The following is a 25003-nucleotide window of genomic DNA, read 5'->3' as shown; positions in this document are numbered from 1 at the left end:
ATTGCCTGACCTTTGCCGTGTGTAAAGAAAACACACTCCTGGTCTCCCATGTGACTGCGGCTGCCATGATCAGAGAATCCAGAGGATCCGTTTCCCTGCAAGAGCACAAACATGATCCACCTTCCCGAGTCTAAAAGCAAAATAAACAGGCATTCAAGAACAAGGAATCAGATCTGGTATCTGCAGGTTTTCATTTTATTTTTATTTTTTGTGAATTCTATCTGACCATATAGATTTGATGGAAATTTAATATAGACTATATGTTAAGAGAAAAACATCCTGCAACAAAAAAAAAAAAAGATTGAAAAAATCAAAACCTCAGATGCAGTGCGCTCACTTTAAAGACTTGCTGGTAAAACTTGCTTTGTCCCACATTGTCCGTTGTATAAGATTGTTGTATAAGTTAACTTATATCGTAACGGTGTCGAACAAGTTCCAGCAAAGACTTTAAGAATCCTGTAGGTCTCCCTTTATGTATTATGGCAGCTGTTCAAGATCAGACATCATCTTGAAGGACTCTCTTCAGGATCCTCAATGTTTAGCGCCATCGGGCGGCCAACATTTGAAATCACAACACGTTTTTTTTTCTTTTTGTAACCACTCACCCTTCTACTTTGAAAACAGTGACAAAACAGTGTATTTTTTTAATGTATTTCTTAATAGTAGTTATATGTGTTGTAGCACTTTGTATATATCCTAAGACCATACATCTACGAATTCAAGAATCCAAGTGTTCAAGTGTGTGTGTGTGTGTACTGTAGTTTATGGTGCTTTTTTTATTGAACGTAAATAGTATAAACAGATATACATATGTATAGATAAACATGGCAAGGTAGAATCAAATGTCAATGAAACAACTGCAGATGAGGAAGCAAATGACATAAGGACAGTCGTTCCCTATGTTATTACTTAACTGTAAAAGTTAACAGTGTTAAAGGTTTGTGAGAAATATTTAATCCTAGAAGAAAAAGAAAATAAAAGAAAATAGATAAATAAATAAATAGATTAAAAAAATAATTAAAAAAAACTTGCAAGGGGAATATAATATGTATTTAACTTGGTGGTTCACAAGGAATCTCAGACATCAAACTCAAACCAATTTTTGAGTTTAAGCCCAAAAGCCCTGTACTTGTTCGCATGAAAAAAATATATGGTCTGTGGTTTCAATATTGTCTTCACAAAACGTACAAATATTATCTTCAATATTAAAGCGTACCCTCAATAATTCCTTAGATGGGTAGATGTCATTCATAATTTTGAAGTGGGTCTCTTTTGCCTTTGGGTAGTCAGATATATAGTTTGCAGCGAGGCAATCAATTCCTTATCAAATTTATTTAAAATATCATTTTTGTTTTGACGTCCAGGGAATAAATTTTCTGTAAAACATTTCCTAATAAAGGACTTGCTGCATTTTCTATCCAGAATTGTGATTCCCTAGAGTGATAGTTGGGGTGTTTATAACTCTCGAATGGAAGAGTCAACACTGTTACGACAAATGTCGTAAAGCGGTTCTACTCGCTTTACGACACTTGTTTACGACAGGAAGTACAACCCGCTTTACGACATTTAAGCACTTCCTTTCCTCTCCGGCTTCTGAGCTGAATTTCACCGCCCGTGTACCGGCCTGAAAGTAAACTACTCACTGCGTGTTCAATCGGTCCCGGTAAGACATTTGTCCGACTCTTTTGACCGGTAAAAGAGCTTTACAGGTCGACGGTGGGGTTTTTTGACCTATCGTCGTGACGGTGTTCCGGCGAGAGTAGCCTCCCCGGAGTTAGCCTAGCCTCCTCTTCCCGGCCACCTGGGCAGATGACGCGACTTAGCCTTAAGCTTCGTTAGCCTACAGAGATAGACCAACATCTTCATACTTCTTTATCCCCGAAATGCTTGGGTTTTATGTCAGGTTCGATAGTATCTGACTGGCTGTCTTAACATTGGACAGATGTAGCGCGCCAATCTTTTCTAAAATGCAGTTGGGAGTTTTCATGCACTGCCCGTCTGCCATATGAGTTAAATTAAAACGTTGCCAGAGAAAATCAATTTAAACAACTCGCAATCATTAAGAAGATACAGCCTCCACCCGAAAAATTTATTCATTCATATTCTCTACCCTAATTTTTTAAATGTTACTTTCCCTTTCTAAGTAAGATTTAGGAATGACTATGATACTATTTGCACAATGTAGTAGTTCAGTAACGGTGATGTCAACAAACCTCTACTTTAATTGATAATCTATGTGGCATGCCAATATTCTCTCGACATGTTAACCCGCAGGACAAGGTACAAGATATTTCTCAATGCTTGTAGTCAGACCTATTAATAATTTTCCGTTTTCAAATCTGCCATTGAAAGTGTATGTAATACCACACACATTGTTTTCATGCAGTGAAAAGAAGAGCAAACTATATCTTTGTAAAGTAGAATCAAATGAATTTTAGTGGTCAACTTAATGAGAAACTAGAAGTATATAACTGTTATAAGTTGTTTCCTGCTCTGGGGTCGATGATGACTAGCCCACTGCGCAAACTGACCAGTGCCTAATATTTTGGTGCATTGCTGCAGAAATCTGTGCTGCTAATAGACTGAGACCCTATGTCCCATCGCCGTTTGCAATCACGTTGTCGCCAGCTTGTTTGAAATCTGTTCTACCACCATTCCAGGTCATGGCTAAGTTCCACGCTCCTGTGATCCAGGACAATCCTTCGGGATGGGGTCCGTGTGCGGTTCCAGAGAAGTTCAAGGACATGCCCTACCAGCCATTCAGCAAAGGAGATCGTCTGGGGAAGGTCTGTCCACAGGCATAAAATTCCGGTGTGGTTCTCTGAAATGCTGTCAGTTTGTCTGATGTGCATCTGTGTCTGCAGGTAGCTGACTGGACTGGTGCAACTTATCAAGACAAGAGATACACAAGTGAGTAAGGGAAAAAATCGGATTTATTTTATCTTTCTCCTAGTCTCCTGCTAAGAAGTTCTACTGTATGTTTGTGTTGTCCAGAGAACAGGTGAACTGGTTTTATATTTGTTCAGCGCCGCTTAGTTTCCTGAATTTTTTTTTTATCTGCTGCAGACAAGTATTCGTCCCAGTTTGGAGGGGGAAGTCAGTATGCTTACTTTCACGAGGAGGATGAAACAAGCTTCCAGCTGGTGGACACTGCCAAGACACAGAAGACCGCCTACCAGAGGAACCGCATGCGGTTTGCTCAGGTAATGCAGGTGACGGCGCAGAGAGAGCACCTAGCGGAGTAGTTGTAGAACTCAGTCTTTGTTGTGGTGTACCAACAGAGGAACCTGCGCAGGGACAAGGACCGCAGGAACCTGACCCAGTTCAACATGCAGACGCTGCCGAAGAGCGCAAAACAGAAGGAGAGGTGGGACCGTCTCAGACAGTGGTTCTAAATCCGGGTGTCTTTGCACGGAGGCAGACGTCCAAACCTCCGCGGTTTGACGCTAATCCTTCTAGCCCGACCACTGATTACGTCTGTGTCTCTGTCGCCTTCCCATCAGCAACTTGGGATGAATTCTCGGTTGATCCTTTTTCCCACTAAATCTCAAGCGCTTGTCCTTGCAGGGATCGCATACGCCTGCAGAAGAAGTTCCAGAAGCAGTTCGGCGTCCGTCAAAAGTGGGACCAGAAGTCTCAGGTGACGTATAGACCTGCCATTTCGAACACGCCCCTCTGCTCGTACATCAGGGGATTTTGATATTTTAAACAACACACCGGCCTGGATTGTAGCTCTTGACAAAGATGATGATAGAGAACTCAAAAATGAGCAGGGCTCTGGTGAGGAAGCAATGCAGCTTCAGCAGCAACAATGAGGTTAATGATAATTTAATGATAGGTTAATGATGAATTCTCCATAGAGGGTGGACATGAAACAAAGCGGTGTTAAGAGATCGTAGCTCTGATGCTGGATCTGCTGGTCAGGAAACTGTCCACGGTAACAGCAATTTCCTTTTGCCGCTGCTCAGTTGAAGCCCAGGGACTCCTCTGTGGAGGTAAGGAGCGACTGGGAGGTGAAGGAGGAGATGGACTTCCCCAGGCTGATGAAGATGAGATACATGGAGGTGGCTGACCCTGTGGACATGTGAGTTAAACTGCAGCAGAACTCCTAATCGCTTGAAGATGTACTACATAAACCAATTGACGTCCAAATTGTTGTCCTCACGACCAACCATGAGCTCACCCACACTCAGCTTTTTGGTTGAATGTTTTTTTTCCGTGCGCCTCCCCCCAGCGAGTGCTGTGGCGCCCTGGAGTACTACGACAAGGCCTTCGACCGCATCACCACCCGCAACGAGAAGTCGCTGAAGAGCATCAAGAGGATCTTCCACACCGTCACCACCACCGACGACCCCGTCATCCGTAAGGTACGGAGACGCTCTTTTGCTTCCGTACCGGTGTTTCTTCAGGGGCTCCGGCAGCTGTTTTTAATGTTTTGGTTTTTGTTTTCTCCAGCTGGCCAAGACTCAGGGCAATGTCTTTGCCACCGATGCCATCCTCGCCACCTTGATGTGCTGCACACGCTCAGTCAACTCCTGGGACATCATCGTGCAAAGGGTGGGCAACAAGCTGTTTTTCGACAAGAGGGACAACTCCGACTTTGGTGAGTAACGAAGAAACACGCGATCAAATAACCACTTTGAGTTTTCCGCATGTTCAATTCGGATTCAATGAACCTTCTGATCACCTCCCAGATTTACTGACTGTCAGCGAGACGGCCAACGAGCCGCCGCAGGAGGAGGGCAATTCCTTCAACTCCCCCCGGAACTTGGCCATGGAGGCCACCTACATCAACCACAACTTCAGCCAGCAGTGTCTGCGCATGGTGAGCGGACGAGGACAGCGGGCAGAACATTTTCATCGGTTGCTGATATGACGATGTTATAATTGAGCGTCGCATAATTGTGGCTCTGTGATGTAGGACAATACAGCATATCATGATTTAACAGCGTGACCATTTATACTGGGGAGCTACAAAGTGGTCGCTTTCATCAGAAGTGAGATCTTAAGCTCTACCCAAACTGCCCTGGTGTTAAATTTGTGTCAAATTTAAACTTAGATATCTGGAAAGAGTCTTTCAACATGTGGAAAATTTTACATAGTAGCTGAAAGTCTGAAAGTAACAAATAAAACCAGGATCCAAATAAAGGGCTTCATGTTCTAGGGTTGGCTATAGGAAAACTGAAGATGTGCTTGTGTCATTTGCGCCGGGAGTAAATAAAAAAAAAGACTTGTTACTGATTTCAACGGAAACTCAAGAGATGTGTTTGAAAACCAGTCGGTGACTCTCGGTGTTTATTTGTGTCAAACACGTATCGGGAGCGGCAGTTTGATGGGTTCGGGCTTGAACGTCGGCTGACGCCATTGTGTTTTATTGGCAGGGCGGAGAGCGATACAAGTTCCCCAACCCCAACCCCTTTGTGGAGGAGGACATGGACAAGAGTGAGGTGGCGTCCGTGGCCTACAGGTGCGCGCCAGAATCCTGCCCGTGCCCCCTGATGACCCGGATCCGAGCAAGCTCCTCACTCTCGCGGCCTCTTGATTCCCTTGCAGGTACCGGCACTGGAAGCTCGGCGAGGACATCGACCTGATCGTCCGCTGTGAGCATGATGGCGTGATGACCGGCGCCAACGGCGAAGTGTCCTTCGTCAATGTCAAGACCCTCAACGAGTGGGACTCCCGGGTAAGAGCAGCCCAGCCACCAGTGTTTGCAGCGCGAGCGCCGCAGGATGTCGCGCTCCTCAGCGGTTCGGTCTGTCACTACGGGGTCAACCTGTTACCATGACACCTGAAACCTCGGTGATGTAAGGGTGCGGAACGACCGCCGATGAATTTGAGCCGCAGTGTCGCCGGTTTGAAGGATGACAAACATTTTTGTTGTTCAGATTTTCAACTCTGTCCTGCTTTTTGGAGCTGAAACGCTGTTTGAACAGAACAGTGGCCCAAATTTCCGTTCAATTCTGATGGGTTGGGGGCTTAAGTTCCAGTGCACACTGGAAAATATCCCAGTTTTGCTTTCAGAATATCTTGTTTTACTGCGGTAAACAACAACAGCAGGTGCCAATTTAGCGGGGAGTCGAGTGGACACATGAATCGTAAAGGGGATCCAGAATGAAACCAGCTAAAGGTTGCAGGCTCAGGTTCTAGATCATTGGTCGTTCCTCCGTGATGACGAACGAACCGTGCTCCTTGTGTTCGGCAAACAGTACTGCAACGGGGTGGAGTGGCGCCAGAAGCTGGACTCCCAGAGGGGGGCCGTCCTCGCCACCGAGCTGAAGAACAACAGCTACAAGCTGGCCCGCTGGACCTGCTGTGCCATGCTGGCCGGATCGGAGTACTTGAAACTGGGGTGCGGAACACGCACACACACACACACACACACACACACCAAAGCACCCCGGATCATGAGCAGATATATTTTGGCTGTGTCATTACAAACCAGGGAAATGGGGACACCTGGGTGTAGGATCCATGTGTCTTATGTGAAAACACTTCATCTTGTCAGTGCCTACATCTCATTACTTCACACACACATGTCTGTGCTCATTGAATGACCGTTCTGGCCTGGCGTGCCGCAGGTACGTGTCTCGGTATCACGTCAAGGACTCGGCCCGCCACGTCATCCTCGGCACCCAGCAGTTCAAGCCCAACGAGTTCGCCAGTCAGATCAACCTGAGCATGGAGAACGCCTGGGGCATCCTGCGCTGCGTGATCGACATCTGCCGCAAGCTGGACGAGGGCAAGTACCTCATCCTGAAGGACCCCAACAAGGTGAGCGCCCGGCGCACCGCCTGCGCCCGAACCCAGGGGTCCGATGGAGCAGGCAGCTGAACGGTCTGTGCGTCGTGTCCCTCCGCAGCAAGTGATCCGGGTGTACAGTCTGCCTGATGGGACCTTCAGCTCAGATGAAGAAGATGAGGAAGAGGAGGATGAAGAGGATGAGGAGGAAGAAGGTGATTAAAAGATGTTCTACCTAGTTTTCACATTTCTTTCTTTTCATTTTGAATACTTGCGTGTCCGTTCGTTTGTGACAAATGTAGCGGAATCCGCAAACATCAGATTTATTACAGAAGAACTACCCGATAAGTGTAAACACGGACGTATATCCAAGCGGCATCCTCATCAGAGAATGTGGATTGTCTGGTAACTTTGTAAGCGTTTCTCTAATTCAATGTTTCCATTCAATGTGTAAAGCACTAGAGGGAAAAGAAATCCTCATTATAAAACAGTTACTGGTTTTCTCACAGTGAAAACAGGCGATAGAACTACTACAGCTCCTCTGCGGGAGTTGGTCAGTCGTGCCGGCTCAAGTCCTGCAAGGCAGCTGGAGGTTTGTTAGCCAGCAGCTGCCTGACTATGATGGTGTCATTTTTTTTTTGGAAAGAGGGATCAGACTTTATTTAGCAATAAAGATTATAGATTTTTATTGCTTTTAATTACGTGGATAGTGTTATCGCAGCAGTAGCTACAAGAAGTTGTAGACCGTGAAGGACTAATATGTTTTTCCTGCGCGGAGAATCCCGGCCCTGGCAGAGCGAACATGGCTCAGGTCATCTTGGAACCGATATTTCCGTGTCGCTGTGCAAGACATTAAACTCCGCCCTGCTCAGTGGTTGCACACATCCGTTCCTGGTCCTGCTTCATGAACAATTTCCCATAAGGGATTAGAATAATATTTGGGGAAAAAAATAAACAAGTATTCTGGTACTTTCAATTTGGCATGCAGGTTGTCTTCCTCTCTAAGGATAAATCTCTTTTTCTCCTTGCAGAGGAAGAGAATTGAAGTGTCCATCCCTCGACCAAAGCAGCTGCAACATTCAAACAGAGCCCTGCGTATTCCTTAACGCCTTCAAATAAAGCAATGATTGGCCAAGTGTATTTGTCTGCTTTTTCATTGGACAGGAAGCTAAATATTGGACCCGTTGCGTCATTGGTAATTAAAACATTCACTTACCAATTATTAATGAATTCTCAGCTGTTTCCATAGTTCATGGATATCGTCACCATGACCAAGTTGTGGTGTTCTTCGGTCCGGAGCGTTGTTCAGCAAAGCATCTCCAGGCTGTCAGTCACTAAAAGGAGCAGATGTTTAAAGACATTGTGGGTTTTGTGAAAATCAATCACTTGTAATCATTTTCTTTCAATTCACATCCACACAAAACTGATAATGGATCAACCTTGGGAAAGGAGCGAGTCGTGCGCAGGGGAATCTTCGTCCAGAACAGTAGGGATTTAGGTAATCAAGGTCAGACTCCCCCTTTATTGCATCCATCCCCTCCCTCAGGATGGACCCTGTTAAATCCAGCATGTCCTGAGAAGTCCAATTTACCCGGCATGATCTTTCAAAGCTTTAACCTCCCACATTTTAATCTTAAGCCAGGTGTCATCTGCACATCTCGACCAGTTTGGGGATGCAGAGCCCCTGCAGGAGCACTCTTCCATGGTTTCGTCTGGGTCTTGCAACTTAGTCTGTTAAATAGCAGGCTCAACGGTATGCTCAACCAGAGTTATGACAAGGCGTCTGAATTCATAGTGTTTACGATTTCTTCCCGATGTTCCCTCCTCAGTTCTCCTGGAAGGTTATAAACATGTAGCTTTGGTGAAATGGTTTATCCATATCTCAGTTTATGTCCATCTACTGCATGGCCCGCTTTCAATTTGGACGGTTTGATACCAACTGAGTAGTTAGTCCCCTTGACTGTTGGTCTTCAGTGTTAAAAATCACAATGCAGCCACTGTGGAGATCCCGGTCCCTCTGAAGCAACGGGCAGTGCGTTTTGTTTTTTTTTTCTTCAGCGGCGTGACTGGAACGGGCTGCCTGCTTGGGTTGGTCCCTGAATTCCTGACCAATTTTAACCTTGTTATCCGGATTGTACATTGGATCGAAGGCAGTCCTCGTCCAACGGAGGATTCTCAGCATTTAGTTATATCCAAAATCCCAGGGATGGGGAGACCTCAGACAAAACCGCTCCTGCGGCTCCTCCTGGAGATGAGCAAGGCCAGAAACTTCCCAGAATGTAAAGATGGCTGGACTCTCCTTTACAATAGATAAGCATTTGTTTTTTTGTTTTTTTTTAAGTGAGATTTGTTTTATTTTCTGCTTTTTCACCATACACCAACGGTGGATAGAATTGCTTCAGCCAGTGTCGATTTATAAAGTTTTTGTGTAAAAGAAGTTAATGCAGATTCAAAAATTCTTTGAAGCAAAACTAATTCAGAAAGGATAACGTGCAGGCGAGAGGGGCGTCTCAGCAGGAATTTGAAGTTTCCAACCTCATCCACGGGGAGGAGAACTTAGAGGGCTTGCTTTCGTCCGCAGGAGAAGAATCTGCAGAACTTCGATTTCTTGGGCTTCCCGTCCACCAGGTCTGTAAGGTGACTCCGCAGGTGCTTTAGAGCGGCATCCACGAAGGAGTTATCCTGCGACGACATTGCCGATTGCATTAGTTTCTCTGGCGAGTCAAACTCCAGGAAAAGGTCCTTTATGACCGCTTTGGTAATTTTTTCCAGCTGGTACATGTTTTTAACTGAACCGAGAAGGGTGCACATGACCTCCATGGACGCTTTGACCGACAGACGCTTGACCATGTACTGGACGTCCTTCATCTTCAGGGGGCTTTTGGTTTTCTCGGGCAGACGACTCACCAGCTGCATCACCAGGTTGTGCATGAAGTTGCTGGTCAGTTTGTCTCCCGTCTTACCGGGCGAGGATTGTCCGGACGGGGGAGAGTCCGTCAGCAGCTCGCATTCTGTTTCTTTTTTATCCGATATTCCGTCAGGCGGGTGCTGTGGCTTTACGCGGCTCGGAAAAGGGGTGGGAACCTGTGTGAATTCTTCGCTGGTTGCAGTGCTTTCTTCAGTTGAGGTAGAAGACTCTGGAGACTTTGGGAAAATAAAGACATTCCCATCCTGCGCGGGGTGTTTCGGTGTCAGATGTCTGACAATGTCGTTTAATGCATCAGACACGGCCTCGTCAATTCTAGTATGATTTAATGCCTCCATATGGAGCCAGAGGAGCGCCTGCTGGACGAACCGGCCCACGATGTCTTGGGTCACCCTGTACAAGAGTTCAATAGCGGGGCTTCCCAGCGGGATCATGGAAGTCTTGTAGATGAAATCCACCATTTGTTGGTGCATTTCGTCAGTCAGCTGCCTTGAAAACTTACTAATTTCCTCACTGTTGATCTCCAGCGTCTGCTTTGCTTGTTCCAGTTTGTCGTACCACCTCTCGAGATCCTTCTGGATGACATCGAATTCAATTTGCTTGGTCTTTTTGGGTGTTTTCGGTAGATCCGGGACGGTTTCGGGCACGATCTCCTCCTTCCCGGCGCTACCGGAGGCCGGCTGCGTCCTGCAGCATGTGCAGGCGCGCTTTAGTTTTTCCTTCATCATAGTGAATTGCTTCCTAGCGAACTTTAAAAAACTGAATTTCTGGGAAGTTTTGCTGGCATCAGATGTTCTTTTTGTACGCCACGCAAAGAATTTCACCCTGTTGTTGATCAGCCTCAGCGAGCTGCGTTCCTCCTCCGTGATCATCTCCACGATGTCCAGCGCCGCAGCGTGGGCATCCTGCGAGACGCTGAACGGAACGTCAGCCGTATCCTTCTCACTGAACCTTTTGATTAAGATTTCTTCCACAGCTTTTGTGGTCTCCTGGATGCTGATTTGAGATGAAATGCTTTTAGTCGATTCGTGTTTCTCAATGTCTGGAACGAATGCGGGACCCGATCGCGGCCGCGACACACCAAAAAGCTTGTCTAGATCAACCTGATTCAAATACGTCTTGAGAAGTTCCGAAATGCAAAATACCATTGAGCAGAGAGCAGTGATGCTGGTCATATCCAGGGATGGTTTTGAGGTCACAATGGTGCTTTTGGGGACCACGGATAAAGCGGAGTTCACATTGTTGGACACCTCCCTCTCCACGAGGTGTGTCAATTTCTGTGCCGTGTCACACATGTTCTTTGGGATGTTGAAGGCGCTGGCGATGGTTTCATCGATTGGCTTCTGGAGGACGGTCATGTAAGGGATGGGCCTGTCGGCGTCTGTTTGATGCGCATCCCTCAGGCACTCCTCGAACCTGGGCTTCACGATGTTCAGGACGTCGGTGGTGAGCTTTTGAACGATATCGCAGCACATGTCTGTTATTGTCGCCACGGTGCCGCAGTCCAGGTTCCCCTCGGCCAGCATGATCCACTGCGCCGGAGAAAGTTCTACTAGATATTTATTTACCATTGGGACAAGTCCATCAGTTTGGATGAGGACTGGTTTGGAGTTCCTGCGGTCCATGGTGCGTTCTGTTGACAGAACTCGTAGATAGCTGGTGTTGCTGCCTATTACAAGGTTGTAAACAGATGCACACCACAGCAGTTCCACACAGCTGCAGCACAGTCCCATTCAACTGTATACAGCATCAGTGTCAAAAATTCACATTCCTACTCAACCTGCATGCTGTGAGTCAAACCGTTTGAGTCTTCACATCAATCACAGCAATGTAAGGCAGTTACAAGACTGCTGTGAATCAAGTAACGGACGTGGTTGTGTTATGGGCCTCGAGCACAGAATCTGTGATGTCAGTGAACATGCGTGTGACCCGAAATCTGAACAGCTCTATGATGAGGACAATCATAGCATCATAGGGGCGAAGATGAAAAAACAGATGCTGCCGTTATGGAAGGGAAAGAAAAGGGAAACCGCGATGACACATTTTTGTGTGGAAAAAGCATGGATAGCGTGTTGAAAATATCCCTGACAAAAGATTTTTGCCGGTCATAAGATGTCTGGAAGGAAAGTAGGGGCTGGTTCAGAAGGGACAATGAAGGTGCAATGTGTGAACCACCAGCACCATCTGTGCAGGCAGACTTGGAGCCAGTAGGACTCAAGCTGTCGGACTGTCCTTAGGAGCCACTAGGGCTGATCTGGTGTGGGGAGGGGACGGTGAGCAGTATTTGGCAATTATTCGGATCAATTTGAGTGGTCGAAAGGATCGTCATGCCTTAGGAGATGCGTTTAAGCATGCTGGTAAATGGAAAGGACAGAACCTCTGTCCTTTCCATTTAGATTTTGCTTGATCCGATAATGTGTTTGAGGATTTGGGAGTGTACCCGAGGGACTTTGGCACAACACTGATACTGGTTTTGGATCATCTGGGTATGCACTTAGATTTGGTTGATGTTAAGTGTGATCTTGAGGGCAAGGACATGTACTCTTAAAGGGGATGTTTGTCAGCCGTAACAGTTAAAATGTCAGATTTATGTATGTTCTTGGTAAATTCTGGACACATTCACATTATTGGTGACGAGGGACAACTGGACAAAGCCTCACCACCAGCAAAAGCAACAACCAAGAAAGACAGAAGAGGCAACACAACTTCTAAGTAAAAGTAAATCTTCACCATATCAGTTTGGCACACAAAAGGAAGTGTACCATCTTTTCTTCTGTGATGCAGTGCGTACTAAATGGCAAAACAACAAATTGGCAGCACAACATTTTTGATACAAACAACCAAAGGTACGACACACAGACAAGGCTCCCTCACTCCAAGCACCATCATGGTTAACGTACCCCAGCCCACCATTCACTATTCTTAAGTTCATTATTAAATCACGCTGCTGATCCATATGGTATTCCTGCTTTCTTGATCCGACCAAAGCCACATAAACTGACCTCAAACAGGAAATAACCAGTCTCCTTATTAATGTCATACACTTGAGGACATTTGATGGGAAAATCCTCACAAAAAATTATCCAAGCAATCCAGCTTGTCTTCTTAGGCAGGATATGAGCGAGAGAAGATTGTGTTATTGTGTTTATTTGGAAAAAATAATCATTCAAATAAAAGTATTTACTCGGATACTTGGGCTGATCGGGCCAAGAAGAGAAACCTGGAATGGACTAAGAAGACAAGCTGGATCCGAGTAAATACTTTTATTTGAATGATTATTTTTTCCAAATAAACACAATAACACAATCTTCTCTCGCTCATATCCTGCCTATTTTTCCACCCGCCCATACGACACCAAAGCCCGGTGCTGCTACAACCGGGATTCTTGAATGGCTACAAAAGGTTTTTCCTTCTATTAGCTGCTTAAAATTGTAACTTTTAGCAGTAAAAGTTCTTCCATTGGGCGGAAGAATCATCTGTTGGCTGCCGACTCTTGACTAGATTGTCTCGCTTCCATGTGCGAACGCAAGCAATTTGCAATTTCCCTTCCCCCTCTCTGGCATACCATCAGGGTCAGGGATGACTAGTAAAGGGATATCGAATTACTGTACCTGTATCTCACCGCTCCTCCCGATGCCCAAACATACAGGGAGAACACAGTTTGCTTTTTTTGAAACACTCCATGGGATTTAGTTCAACCCAATGCTTCTACAGGACTGTCCCAGAAAATAAGAATATTGTGATAAAGTTCTTTATCTCTTGTAATGCAATTACAAAAACAAAAATGTCACACATTCTGGATTCATAACAAATCAACTGAAATATTGCAAGCCTTTTATCATTCTAATATTGCTGATGATGGCTTACATCTTAAGAAAAAAGGAATTTTTGATTTTTTTAATTGCAACACAGAAGATAAAGAACTTTATCACAATATTCTAATTTTCAGAGACAGTCCTGTATATGAAATATTAAATGCTGTATCTCCATCTCGAAATAGAAACCCGCAGTCCGTTTGGGACAATTGATTTTTTTCTATCAATAAATCTTATCGTACGTCCGGCTGAAATGTCAAAGACAGATATGGGCGGATCTGCGACTCATTCATCGTCTGTACTTCTCATGCTGTATTCAGGTTACAGGGGTTGCAGTCAGCTGTCAGAGATCCATATCATCCAGCCATTCACTCATTCGCATCCACGGACAATTTAGTCTTCATTTTGCTGTTTTTGGACCGTGAAAGACAAACACCCGGGCAGAACATCGAGAGCATAAGAGAACCCATTAGGAATTGATGCGGGATCTCAAAAAACAGACTGAATCTAAATTTTATAAACATCTTTTACTCAATGAATTGATTGAGAAAAGGCAACAAAATTTTACATTTTGAAATCAAAAGACTATTTGAGAAAAGCTGCAGGACAGACAGGAAACTAAACTATGAAAATAGATTTTGACAAAGCCGATCACTGAAAAAAAAAACATACATTTCTTGATTATTGACAGCGAGCGTGATTCCTATGCGACTCAGTAGTTGGTGATATTAGCTACTTTTCTTGTTTCTCGGAGGGTAGATGTCCAGGACCCGGGGGAAGTACTTAGATGGCTTGTTTTCGTCCACGAGAAAAAAACCTACAAAATTTGGATTTCTTAGGCTTACCATCTACCAGGTCTGCCAGGTGGCTCCTCAGATGCCGGAAAACAGCGTCGACAAACGACGGGTCCTCTGACGACATCAGGGCTTGCATAAGTTTCTCTGGAGATTCAAACTCCAGCAGTATGTCCTTAATGACAGCATTGGTAACTTTCTCCAGCTGGTACATGTTTTTCACCAACTCCAGATGGGTGCAGATGACCCCCGTAGATGCTTTGACCGCAAGCCGTTTGACCACGTACTGGACGTCCTTCATCTTCAGGGGGGTTTTGGTTTTCTCGGGCAGGCGACTCACCAGCTGCATCACCAGGTTGTGCATGAAGTTGCTGATCAGTTTATCTCCCATCTTACCAGGTGAGGATTGTCCCGTGTTAAATGAGCAGCTAGGGAATTTGCACTCCATTCTTTTTTCCTCCACGTCGTCGCACTGGAATTTCGGCAACACGTAGCTCGGGAAAGGCGTCGGCGTCCGCCGGAATTCTTCGCTGGTCATGATAACCTCAGATGAGGCGGGAAGCTCCGGAGACCTTTGCACCATGGAATCCTCCTGCGTAGGTTGTTTTGGTGTGAGATGTCTGACGATGTCGTTGAGCGCGTCGGACACGGCCTCGTCCAGCCTGGTGTGATTCCACGCCTCCATCTGCAGCCAGAGGAGCGCCTGCTGGACGAAGCGCCCCACGATGTCTTGGGTCACCATGTAGAGGAGGTTGATGGCTGGGCTTCCCAGCGGGGCTGAGGAAGTCTTGTAAATAAAGTCCACCATTTGTTGATGCATTTCATCCGTCAGTTGCCTTGAAAACTTACTGATTTCATCACTGCTGATTTCCAGCGTTTCTTTGGCTTGCTCCAGTTTGTCGTACCATCTCTCGAGATCCTTCTGGATGTTGTCGAATTCAATCGGGGAAGGAGTTCGGGAATATTCCGACACGATCGTCGGGACGTTCGCTTCTTCGTCGGCGCAGACGGAGGCCTGCTGGATGCCGCAGCACGAGCAGGCGCATTTCAGCTTTTCTTTCATCTCGGCGAATTGCTTCCTAGCGAACTTTAAAAAGTTGTATTTCGGGGTGTTGTCGGTGTCGGACGCTCCCTTTTTATGAAAAGCGAAAAAGTTCTCCACCCTGTTGTTGATCAGCCTCAGCGAGCTGCGTTCCTCTTCGTTGATCATCTCCACGATGTCCAGCGCTGCTGCGTGGGCATCCTGGGAGACGCTGAAGGGAACATCGGTGGTCTCTTTCTCACTGAACCTCTTGATGAGGATTTCCTCCACGGCCTTTGTGGTTTCCTGGACACTTATCGGAGATGATACGATCGTGGACGGTTCCGGTTTCTCAAGGTCCTGGGTGAACCCCTGGCCTTTGTGTGGCCGCGACACACCAAAAAGCTCATCCAGATCGACCTGATTCAAGTAAATTTTCAGCAGTTCGGTAATGCAAAGCACTAGCGAGCAGAGAGCACTGATGCTGGAAATGTCAAGGGATGGTTTGGGCGTCAGGTCGGCGCCCTTCTGGTCCACAGATAAAGCGGAGTTCACGCTGTTGGACACCTCCCTCTCCACCAGGTCGGTCAGCTTCTGCGCTGTCTTACACATGTTCTTTGGGATGTTGAAGGCGCTGGCTATGGTCTCGTCGATCGGTTCTTTGAAGACAGGAACGTAAGTGACAGGCTTGTCCGCGTCGGCCTGACGTACATCCCTCAGGCACTCCTCGAACCTGGGCTTCACGATGTTCAGGACGTCGGTGGTGAGCTTTTGAACGATATCACAGCACATGTCTGTTATTGTCGCCACGGTGCCGGAGTCCAGGTTCCCCTCGGCCAGCATGATCCACTGGGCCGGGGAGAGTTGTACTAGATATTTATTGACCATTGGCACGAGTCCATCAGTTTGGATCAGGACTGGTTTGGAGTCCCTGCGTTCCATGGTGCTAGACCTTACCTCCAATCTAAATGTGTTCACGACGGGGTTGCTTAAGTGTGTTTGGTTTGCCAAATACAACATCTGTCTAGACAGACATACTGTCTTGTCTGTCTCGTCAAGTTTGTGCTGTTTGTCTCTTGGTCTGTCGAATGCAAGACAGTCTGTCTGGACAGACAGGTGAACTGATTTGTCTGTACAGTGGTCTAAGACAAGACAGTCGGTGTAGACAGACATACAGAACTTTCTGTCTTTTGTCGTGGCGACACGACTGTCTAGTTTACACTAGACAGGCGGATCCCGTTGCTCCTCCACTTGTCCGCCCTCTGTTTTGTTTGTACGGATAGACAGACTGCTGTCTGTCTGTGAACTTGAACGGTATCTTCAGGACCATGCAAGGTCCGTGATGTTCTATCTGTAAGTCTATGAAGTGGAACCGCTTCTCGTCCTGTCCGCCCGACCGGGCTTGATCTATGATGACTACAGCAGGTTGGTTTGATACAAAAGTATGCCTCCCCTTTGTGATGTCACAGCTTCACCTCTCAACACCAATGAACAAGACCATCACAGTGCTACATCTGGACTAGAAATTATACATTTAAGACTTAATTGCTATTTAATATGGAGGACCAACTGAAGTCAAAACTCACAACAACACCCCTGAAGTCATTGAAATACCTAGACTTTAAAAAGAAAAAAAGAAAAACAAATCATTATTGAATTTCTGTGGAGCCAGAAGACCCAGAACTACTGTTTTCCGTAAAAAGTAACACAGACCCTCATGTAAAAGTGCAGTTTTATTTTTAGCCGTAACCTTTTGTTTACAGTAAGGTAGAAAAAAAAAATTGTTTGCTTTATATTCAGAGAAGAGGAGCTGCCAAAAGCACAAGGAGTAACCACATGTAGTTTTCTCATTACTTTCATGATCTATTGATTACGTTATTGGAGCCGTAATGTGAAGGGTCGACATGCCCTCCTACCATAACCATGTCATGGCCAGTATCGATTCTTCCAAGAACGCATTTCAGAAGGTGACAGCAGCCTCTTCAGCTGATTTGTTCTTGATTTCATCAAAGTAAGTGGCAACAGACACAGCAAGGGAACCAAGGATACAATCTTTGAGGTGTTGGAATGGAGATAGTACAGTGTAGTACTGTACAGTGTAGTACTGTGCACCCAACACGGAGTAGAAAAAGGGCATTTTTTCCCCTTAAACAGGGAGATTTGCCAGTTCTGAACAAAAAGAAAGTTGTGATCATGCTGTTACCAAATGTCCATTCAAGAGGAAAGATAAAAAAGGGTCAATTCACTCACCTTGCATTTTTTTTTGGAACACCAACTCCACTGTTGGCTACCATGTGAAGGAATGAATACAGATATTCTCTAATCGCTCTACAGTTTTGGGTGATATCTTCAGTGAACAGGTTACGGTCAACCATCCTCAGCCTGCAATTTACTCGACTTTGAATTCCGTCCTCGAACATTTCAGGTTCTTCTCTGCTATGGCCAAACCGCAAACGTCTTCACCTTCACCGCAGTATTCCATCTCTTCTGTCCCCAGATGTGATAGTTCTTTGTTGATTTCCCTGCCTTTGACTCACCCATTGACAGCTGTTTGGTTTCTAGGGCCAAACTAAAGTCTCAGCAAAAATCACAACATCCGTGCGTGTTCCCATGTGTGTGTGTGTGTGTGTGTGTCACCGTGCAATACTGTCATGGCTTTCCCTTCACAGTTTTTCATGTACTTCGCCTTATGACATCACCACTCCCTATGTGGCTTATCTGCAACCCTTTCACAGGTTGATGGAGTCCCGTTCATCAGTTTATTCACACATACTACAGAATTTTGTGCACATATTTGTGTGTATATTTTATTTACATAAACCACTGGTTGTCCTAAATGTGGTCATATCTGGCCTCTCACCTGACCCAGTGTGATTCTGCGATGTAAAATCACACCTCCCCAATACCTGGGGCTTTTCATAGAGACATCAGTTGGCTTCCCCTGTGTGACATCACAACTTCCTGGCCTTCAGCGCTGGGCTGGTACTCAAGGACTTCTGGAATCAATGTTACCAACAGGTCAACTGCAATTCATGTGTGATCCAAATGTTAATACGCAAAATATTCAAAACCTTCAGCTGATCTTTTCTAGAATGAGCAGAAAGACTTGGGGGCCAAGGAGCCGTGGTGCGGTTGACTTACATCCTACATGTTGTATGCTCTTTTTACTTCAACAGGTGTCCTGAGACACTACTTTAACCAACAGCCATTGTTGTGCTGGACACAAACCTTAAGACTAAATACTTAAACTACAGATTTGGGAAAGAGTCGTTCAAAACTATCGACTCAAACCAGCTCACATCGGAAGACTAGTTTCTAGAGTCTTAGTGTAATCTTACTAGGCTGAGGCTTTGGGTTTCACATCTAAAAACTCTGCGAAGATTTTGTTAAGACTCAGAAAACGACATCAAGGTCCTTTCAGCAATTTTTGCCATCATGCAATGTTTTCACCAGCTATTGATAATAGATCACTTGTTAATCACTGTGGGGAAATTCATTCTTTACAATAACCCATCCAGGATGAACCATGTAGGCTGCCGTCCACCAGCACCAGGAGAGCAGTCTTGCTCAACAACACTTCGACAGGGATCGAAACAAGGATGTTTGTTCCAAAGACGATGCTCCACCTCCTGCACCACCCAAACCCCAATTTGCAGAGCCTATTCGCCTTTTTGGCGAGCCTCTGTTATTTCAGTCCAATTATCCAAATCAGGGAAACTTTTTAGTTGTCCCCAAGGGACAATTGGAGGGTACAAGGTGTAGCATTGCAACCTCAAGCAGATAGACATCTATAAATATATAAGATAAAGGCAAAATAAAAATTAGATAACAATAAGGCACCTTAAATAAAATGTCCTATAGCTTTTCCTTCTACACTCCATCATGATATGTTTCTGGTTGCTCCATATCGATCAGGACATCCTTTGCCCTTCCCGTTCATACCTCAGAGAAATACCGTCTCTTCGGCTAATGCCGCTCTGGTGTTTGTTTGTCCACCAGGTTTCCTTTTCCCAGTTTTGTTGGAGCACATCTACTGGTTGTTGACTCAGTCTTGACGGTGACATAATGGTAAGACTTGCAAGACAACATCAAACATGTTTGATATTGTTGTAAGCCCTAAGACTAGGAGAAGACTGAGCTACAACTGCGCTGAGACTTAAGACAACCAGCTCACACTTAACAACTGAGATGACGGGAGCGGGCTGCTACTCCGCTAACTCCGCCTTACGACTCTTAAGATTTCCAGTTTTAAGTCTGCGACCGGAAAATGATAAGGTGTTAGTGTGTTGCTCGGTTAAGTGCCAAAAAAGCACAGATGGATTAGTCAGGTCACTCTTTGCATGCAGCTATGAAAAATGTCTTGGACATGAAACAGGAGTTCCTACTGTCTTTAACTATCCTTTCCCACATGTCACTCCCAAAACCAACCAGCAAAGGTTGGTGAGGAGAATGTGCAACTGTTGTTTCCAAATTATATGTGAATGATTTTTGTGAATTGTATGATATGACATCACAAAACATTGTCCAGCGCAATGACCATCCTCACCACTTCCTGTTGTTGAGTAGTGTTAAGGGTCGTCATGGTACTGCTTGTCCGAGTTGTAATGTATGACTTGACATTCTGAAAACAAACAAGGATTTGGAAGGAAGGGGTTTCTACTGAGAGGTCGTGCCGAGACGTGATTCTCCAACTGTTCATCCACATTTTGATTTATTTTCAAAAAAGGCAACTACAACGGCATGGTTTTGAGTACATTTTAAAAACCTGATATGAAACATTTGTTTTCCTAGTGGGGGTTGGAAACCTGTCGTTTTCCTCTAGGCCAGGGGTGGGGAAACTACGGCTTGCGGGCCCTATCCGGCCCGTTTTTTTATTATTCCGGGCCGCCAAAGATTTGTAAAATTTGGTCAATGAATGTGGGAGCTCAAACAAGAGATTATTTCATTTTTTAGAGCTACTTGAGAATTTTCCTGAGCTGAATAACACAGATTGGCTTTGTGATTTAGCCTTTATTGTGGACATACTGACACACATAAATGAGCTGAACCTGAAGCTACGAGGGAAAAACTGGTTTGTGTGTGAAATGCAAGCAAACGTCAGAGCCTTCAAAACCAAGCTGGTTTTATTTTCAAAGCAAATGTCAGACAATGTTCAGATAAATGTCAGACGAGTCTGATATGTACTGTTAACAAATGCATTTTTTATTTATTTATTTATTTTATATATATCGTATCTTGTGCTGACTCTGCCCTTTTTTCAAATTTTAAAAGTCAATGTGGCCCCTGAGCCAAAAATTTTGCCCACCCCTGTTCTAGGCAATGTCACTTGGGGAAATATAGGGTAGAAAAACAGAGATCTGCATTGGTCCTTGAGCTAGTTTATTCTGTTACTGGACTCTTTGTGTTTAAGCAGATTCTTGAGGCTCCAGGAGTCACTTGTTTCAGAAACACAAGTATCACGTTACTGAGGCCCCAGAGCTCGCTCGGAAGTACATTCTGGACAACTGGTTTGCTTCAGCCAGCAGGCAAGAACAGTCCTCTTCACCATATTCAACTTCCAACAGACAAATTACCCAGTTTTGCTTCATCCAAGGCCTAAATATACCAAATTGTCGGTTTAGTTCTTTGGGGAAGGCAATGAGCCTCGACCCCCTTTCTTCCACTAGGAATTCCTTGTTTCTCGATCCGCTTCAGTACCAGCGTCTCCCTGAATGCCATGACTGACGGATTTACAGCACATGCATCTGGTTGGAAGCTACTTGGAGGCGTGTGGACAATCGCCAGAACCAAACCCAGGACAATAGGATTTCAGACCCACCATCAAAGGAGAGGTTACAACGCTTGCTTACACCCATGGGAAGAAAAACCTGCAGAATTTGGATTTCTTTGAGCTACTGTCCACCAGCTCGCCAAGGTGGCTTCTCAGATGCGCGAAGACTCCATCGACAAAGGAGGGATCGTCTGGCAGCAAGGCAGCCTGAATAAGTTTCTCTGGAGAGTCAAACTCCAGAAACAGACCTTTAATGACAGTATTAGTGATTTTTTCCAATTGATAAATATTCTTAACCGAGTTGAGAAGCGTGCCGATGACCTCCATGGAGGCTTTGATTGACAAACGTTTGACGACGTACTGGACATCCTTCATCTCCAGAGTGGCTTTTTCCTTCTCCGGTAGACGGCTAACCAGCTGCATGACCAGATTGTGCATGAAATTGTTGGTCAGTTTCTCTTCGGAGTTGCGGAGTGAGGAATCGGTGGACTCGGAGGAGCCGCTGGACAATTTGCCATCCGTGTTGCTCATTTCCTCCGCAAAGCAGCCGGGTTTCAAATTTGGTGTTTCGTAGCTTTGGAAGTGTGTTGGACTCTGGCTGGATTCTTCACTGGTGGTGTCGCTTTCTTCAGGGGAAGTAGAAGGCTCTGGGGACTCGGGCATCTGGGATTCCATCTCCTCCTGCGTGGGGTGTTTCGGTGTCAGATGTCTGACAATGTCATTTAATGCATCAGACACGGCTTTGTCAATTCTGGAGTGATTTAAGGCCTCCATATGCAACCAGAGCAGCGCCTGCTGGACGAACCGGCCCACGATGTCTTGGGTGACCTTATACACGAGTTGAATCGCAGGGCTTTCTAGCGGGATCATGGAACTTTTGTAAATGAAGTCTAGCATTTGTTGGTGCATTTCATCTGTCAGTTGCCTTGAAAACTTACAAATTTCCTCGCTGTTGAGCTCCAGCGTTTCATTAGCCTCTTCCAGTTTGTCGTACCACCTCTCGAGATCCTTTTGGATGTTGTCGAATTCTATCAAGCTGCTCTTACTTTGACTTTTAGAAAACTCAGTTTCTTGCACTATGTTTTCATCGGGGCTGCCAGAGGCCTGCTGGATCCTGCAGCAGGCGCAGGCGCACTTCAGTTTTTCCCCCATCTCGGTGAATTTCTTCCTTGCGAACTCTAAGAAGTTGCATTTCGGCACATTTCTTTCAGAGTCATATCTTTTCTTTGCACTTAGAGCAAAGGAGTTTTCCCCCTCGTTGTTATTGAAGTTCACTGAGCTTCGTTCCTCCTCTGTGATCATCTCGACAATATGCAGAACTGCAGCTTGGGCGTCCTGAGAGATACTGGACGCCACGTCTGCGCTTTCCGTCACCTTCTCGCTGAACCTCCTCAGGAGGATTTCTTCCACGGCCTTTGTGGTTTCCTGCACACTTACTGGAGGTTTAATATCTTTGGATGATTCACGTTTCTCATCCTCCACGGTGCAGGCATCGCTCTCTGGGAATGCGGGGCTTGTCCGAGACCGCAACTCTCCGAAAAGCTGCTTCAGATCAATTTGTCCCAGGTATGTCTTGAAAAGTTCAGTGATATTGAGTACTACTGAACAGAGAGCACTGATGCTGGAGATGTCGAGGCAGGGTTTTGAGGTTACGGCGGTGTTCTTAGGGGTCACGGATAAGGCGGTCGTCACACTGTCTGACATCTTCTGCGTCAGCATCTGTTCCATCTCACGCGTGTTCTTCGGGATCTTGACGGCACTAGAGATGATCTCGTCGATTGGATCTTCAGTGACAGTGAAGCCGGAACCAGGTTTATCCATTTCATCCTGGCTTGAATCCTGAAAAAACTCCTCAAACCTGGGCTTCACAATGTTCACGACATCTGTGGTGAGTTTTTGAACAATATCACAGCACATGTCTGTTATAGTCTTAAGTAAGCTGGAGTCCAGGTTCCCCTCGGCCAGCATGATCCACTGGGCCGGGGAGAGTTGTTCTAGATACTTATTGACCATCGGCAAAAGCCCATCAGTTTGGATGAGGACCGGTTTCGAGTTCCTGTGTTCCATGGCGCGTTTTATAGCTTGATTACAGTCATAAGATCCACCAGTCTGCCATTTACAAGCTCAGTCTAGACAGACTGACTGTCTTCTCTGTGAGTTTTACGCTGTCTTGTCAAACAGCCTGATTATCCAGCCAGAAACACAACCGTATGTCTGTCAATCTGTCTTGTCCATCTTGACAGTGTGTCAACTGAGTGTGAAATATTACAGCAGGCTGTGTGTTCCGTGATGTATACAACAGGCCGGGTAACAGTTGGTTCACCACTCACGTAAGCCTGAGAGGAAGTTAGCGGCATAGACGTTGGATAGATGGGACATTTTTTTATTTCATCGACCAACCCAATAATTTATCTTCAAATCATTGGCAGATACAAGAACCTGCCATCTCCAAGGTTCGGATATTTTGAGGACTGTATAGGAGATTAATGGCCCAGGGGTGAATGGAGGGATTGAAGATGTATGGCTTTAGGTATGGAAACAGAGTTGGAGGGATGAGGATTCAGGACTCCTATAAAGGTTAGACCATGATCTCAGACTGGGAGACATGATGATCAAGGTTGTCCAGCTGTCCCCCCTCTTTGGAATAAAGGTTCTGACGTCACTCGGGTATTGGTTGTCTCTCTTGCAGAGGGCCCATCTAAAACAAGCTGTTGTCCCTCCATTGGGGTTCCTAGACACTTCCTGTCAAATCTGTTGTCACATGACCGGCTTGTCAGAAAGACACGGTATACAGTCCACTCCTTCAGAACTGTCCATGTGCCCCAATATTTCTATGTGTTTTCTTTCTGGTAAATACCCCTGTATACTTTTTACATTTTAAGTTATCTGATTGCCTCTCTCCATTCTACTCCATTTCATCTGACCAATGAGTTTATATTGCTGTCATCTTGCCTCCAAAGTTCTCTTTCTTCCACTACCATGGTAGTGGTGTCTTGGAGTGCCACAATACCTTACCACGAGAGGCCGCTATGGAGATTGGGTCATCAAGTTGCTGCTGTCAAGCGTCATGAAGGAATTCAAGAGCATTAAAGCACAACTATACATGACACTGACGGAATCCAAGGATGTAGCGGTTCGGAAAAAGCGCACCGAAATGAAAAAACGGGTGCAAATGGACAACAACAAACGCAGCAGAGGAAGCAACGGCAGCACTCAAACATGCTGATATTATGGGACATGTTCAGCAAAGAGTAGGAGGCCTTGGACTGACTCCTAACCGACCAGGTTGGTGTGAGGCCACTGTAACCTAGCACTGGGGGGGCAAGGCAGTGTCCCTTGGTAAACATGGACAGTGGACACAATAGAACAATGTAGAGGAGAGGATCAACTGGAAGGACCTCCGAGCCACGGAAATGAGACGACTAAGCTTCAGCAGTGGTTCGAAGATCCAACGTGTGCCCTTCACTCTCGGCCAGCCTCCCTCAGGCACATCCTCACAGGGTCCCAAACCAGCCTCGCCCAAGGACTCGACACTTGACATCCCAACAGAGTCCTCAAGGTCCTGGCTGCCACTTTGGAAGAGAAGAAAGTCACCATCAATTCCCTTCCACCAGCTGCATCTGAAACAATATGGACAACCGTCTTACGTGAAGGAACCAAGGCGACTGCAAGCGGCTCAAATCCAACTGAACGAGATGACTTTGGCCCAAAATTGGCATCACAACCCAGAGACCTGGCCTGGTGCTCTGGTACCCTTCTCTGAAGACAGCATAAATCAAGCTTATGGTACCCTGGCAGGATTCAGTGGATGAGGGTTATGAAACCTAACACTATACTGAGCTGCCAGCTAAAGCACAACGCTGCAGCTGGGACACTGATGACCGACCTGTGGAAGTGGGGGTGAGGTTCTGTGGCAATCCTTACCACCAGGCTGCTGAA

The 25003-nt window shown here is 45.8% G+C and overlaps 1 protein-coding gene and 1 non-coding gene across 2 annotated transcripts; both read left to right on the top strand.

Moving 5' to 3' along the window:
• The first annotated feature begins 1528 nt into the window (after positions 1 to 1528).
• Positions 1529 to 7878, top strand: eif3d (eukaryotic translation initiation factor 3, subunit D). The gene is made up of 16 exons (XM_086175586.1): positions 1529 to 1663; positions 2661 to 2786; positions 2865 to 2910; positions 3067 to 3203; positions 3282 to 3367; positions 3568 to 3640; positions 3969 to 4084; positions 4235 to 4367; positions 4456 to 4603; positions 4695 to 4825; positions 5382 to 5467; positions 5554 to 5683; positions 6207 to 6349; positions 6579 to 6771; positions 6860 to 6953; positions 7770 to 7878. Exons 2-16 carry the CDS (start codon positions 2664 to 2666, stop codon positions 7781 to 7783), a joined length of 1653 nt encoding a protein of 550 aa, XP_086031712.1. The 5' UTR covers positions 1529 to 1663; positions 2661 to 2663; the 3' UTR covers positions 7784 to 7878.
• LOC147217544 (small Cajal body-specific RNA 18) lies at positions 2497 to 2591 on the top strand. Its single transcript, XR_015109008.1, has one exon.
• Positions 7879 to 25003: the final 17125 nt, after the last annotated feature.

The sequence above is a fragment of the Fistularia commersonii genome, chromosome 28, assembly GCF_037954325.1.
Source record: "Fistularia commersonii isolate RoL2024-O1a breed Wild chromosome 28, RoL_Fcom_v1.0, whole genome shotgun sequence".
NCBI lineage: Eukaryota > Metazoa > Chordata > Actinopteri > Syngnathiformes > Fistulariidae > Fistularia > Fistularia commersonii.
Note: the sequence above shows the minus strand (reverse complement) of the source record. Positions and strands in the feature narration are given on the sequence as shown.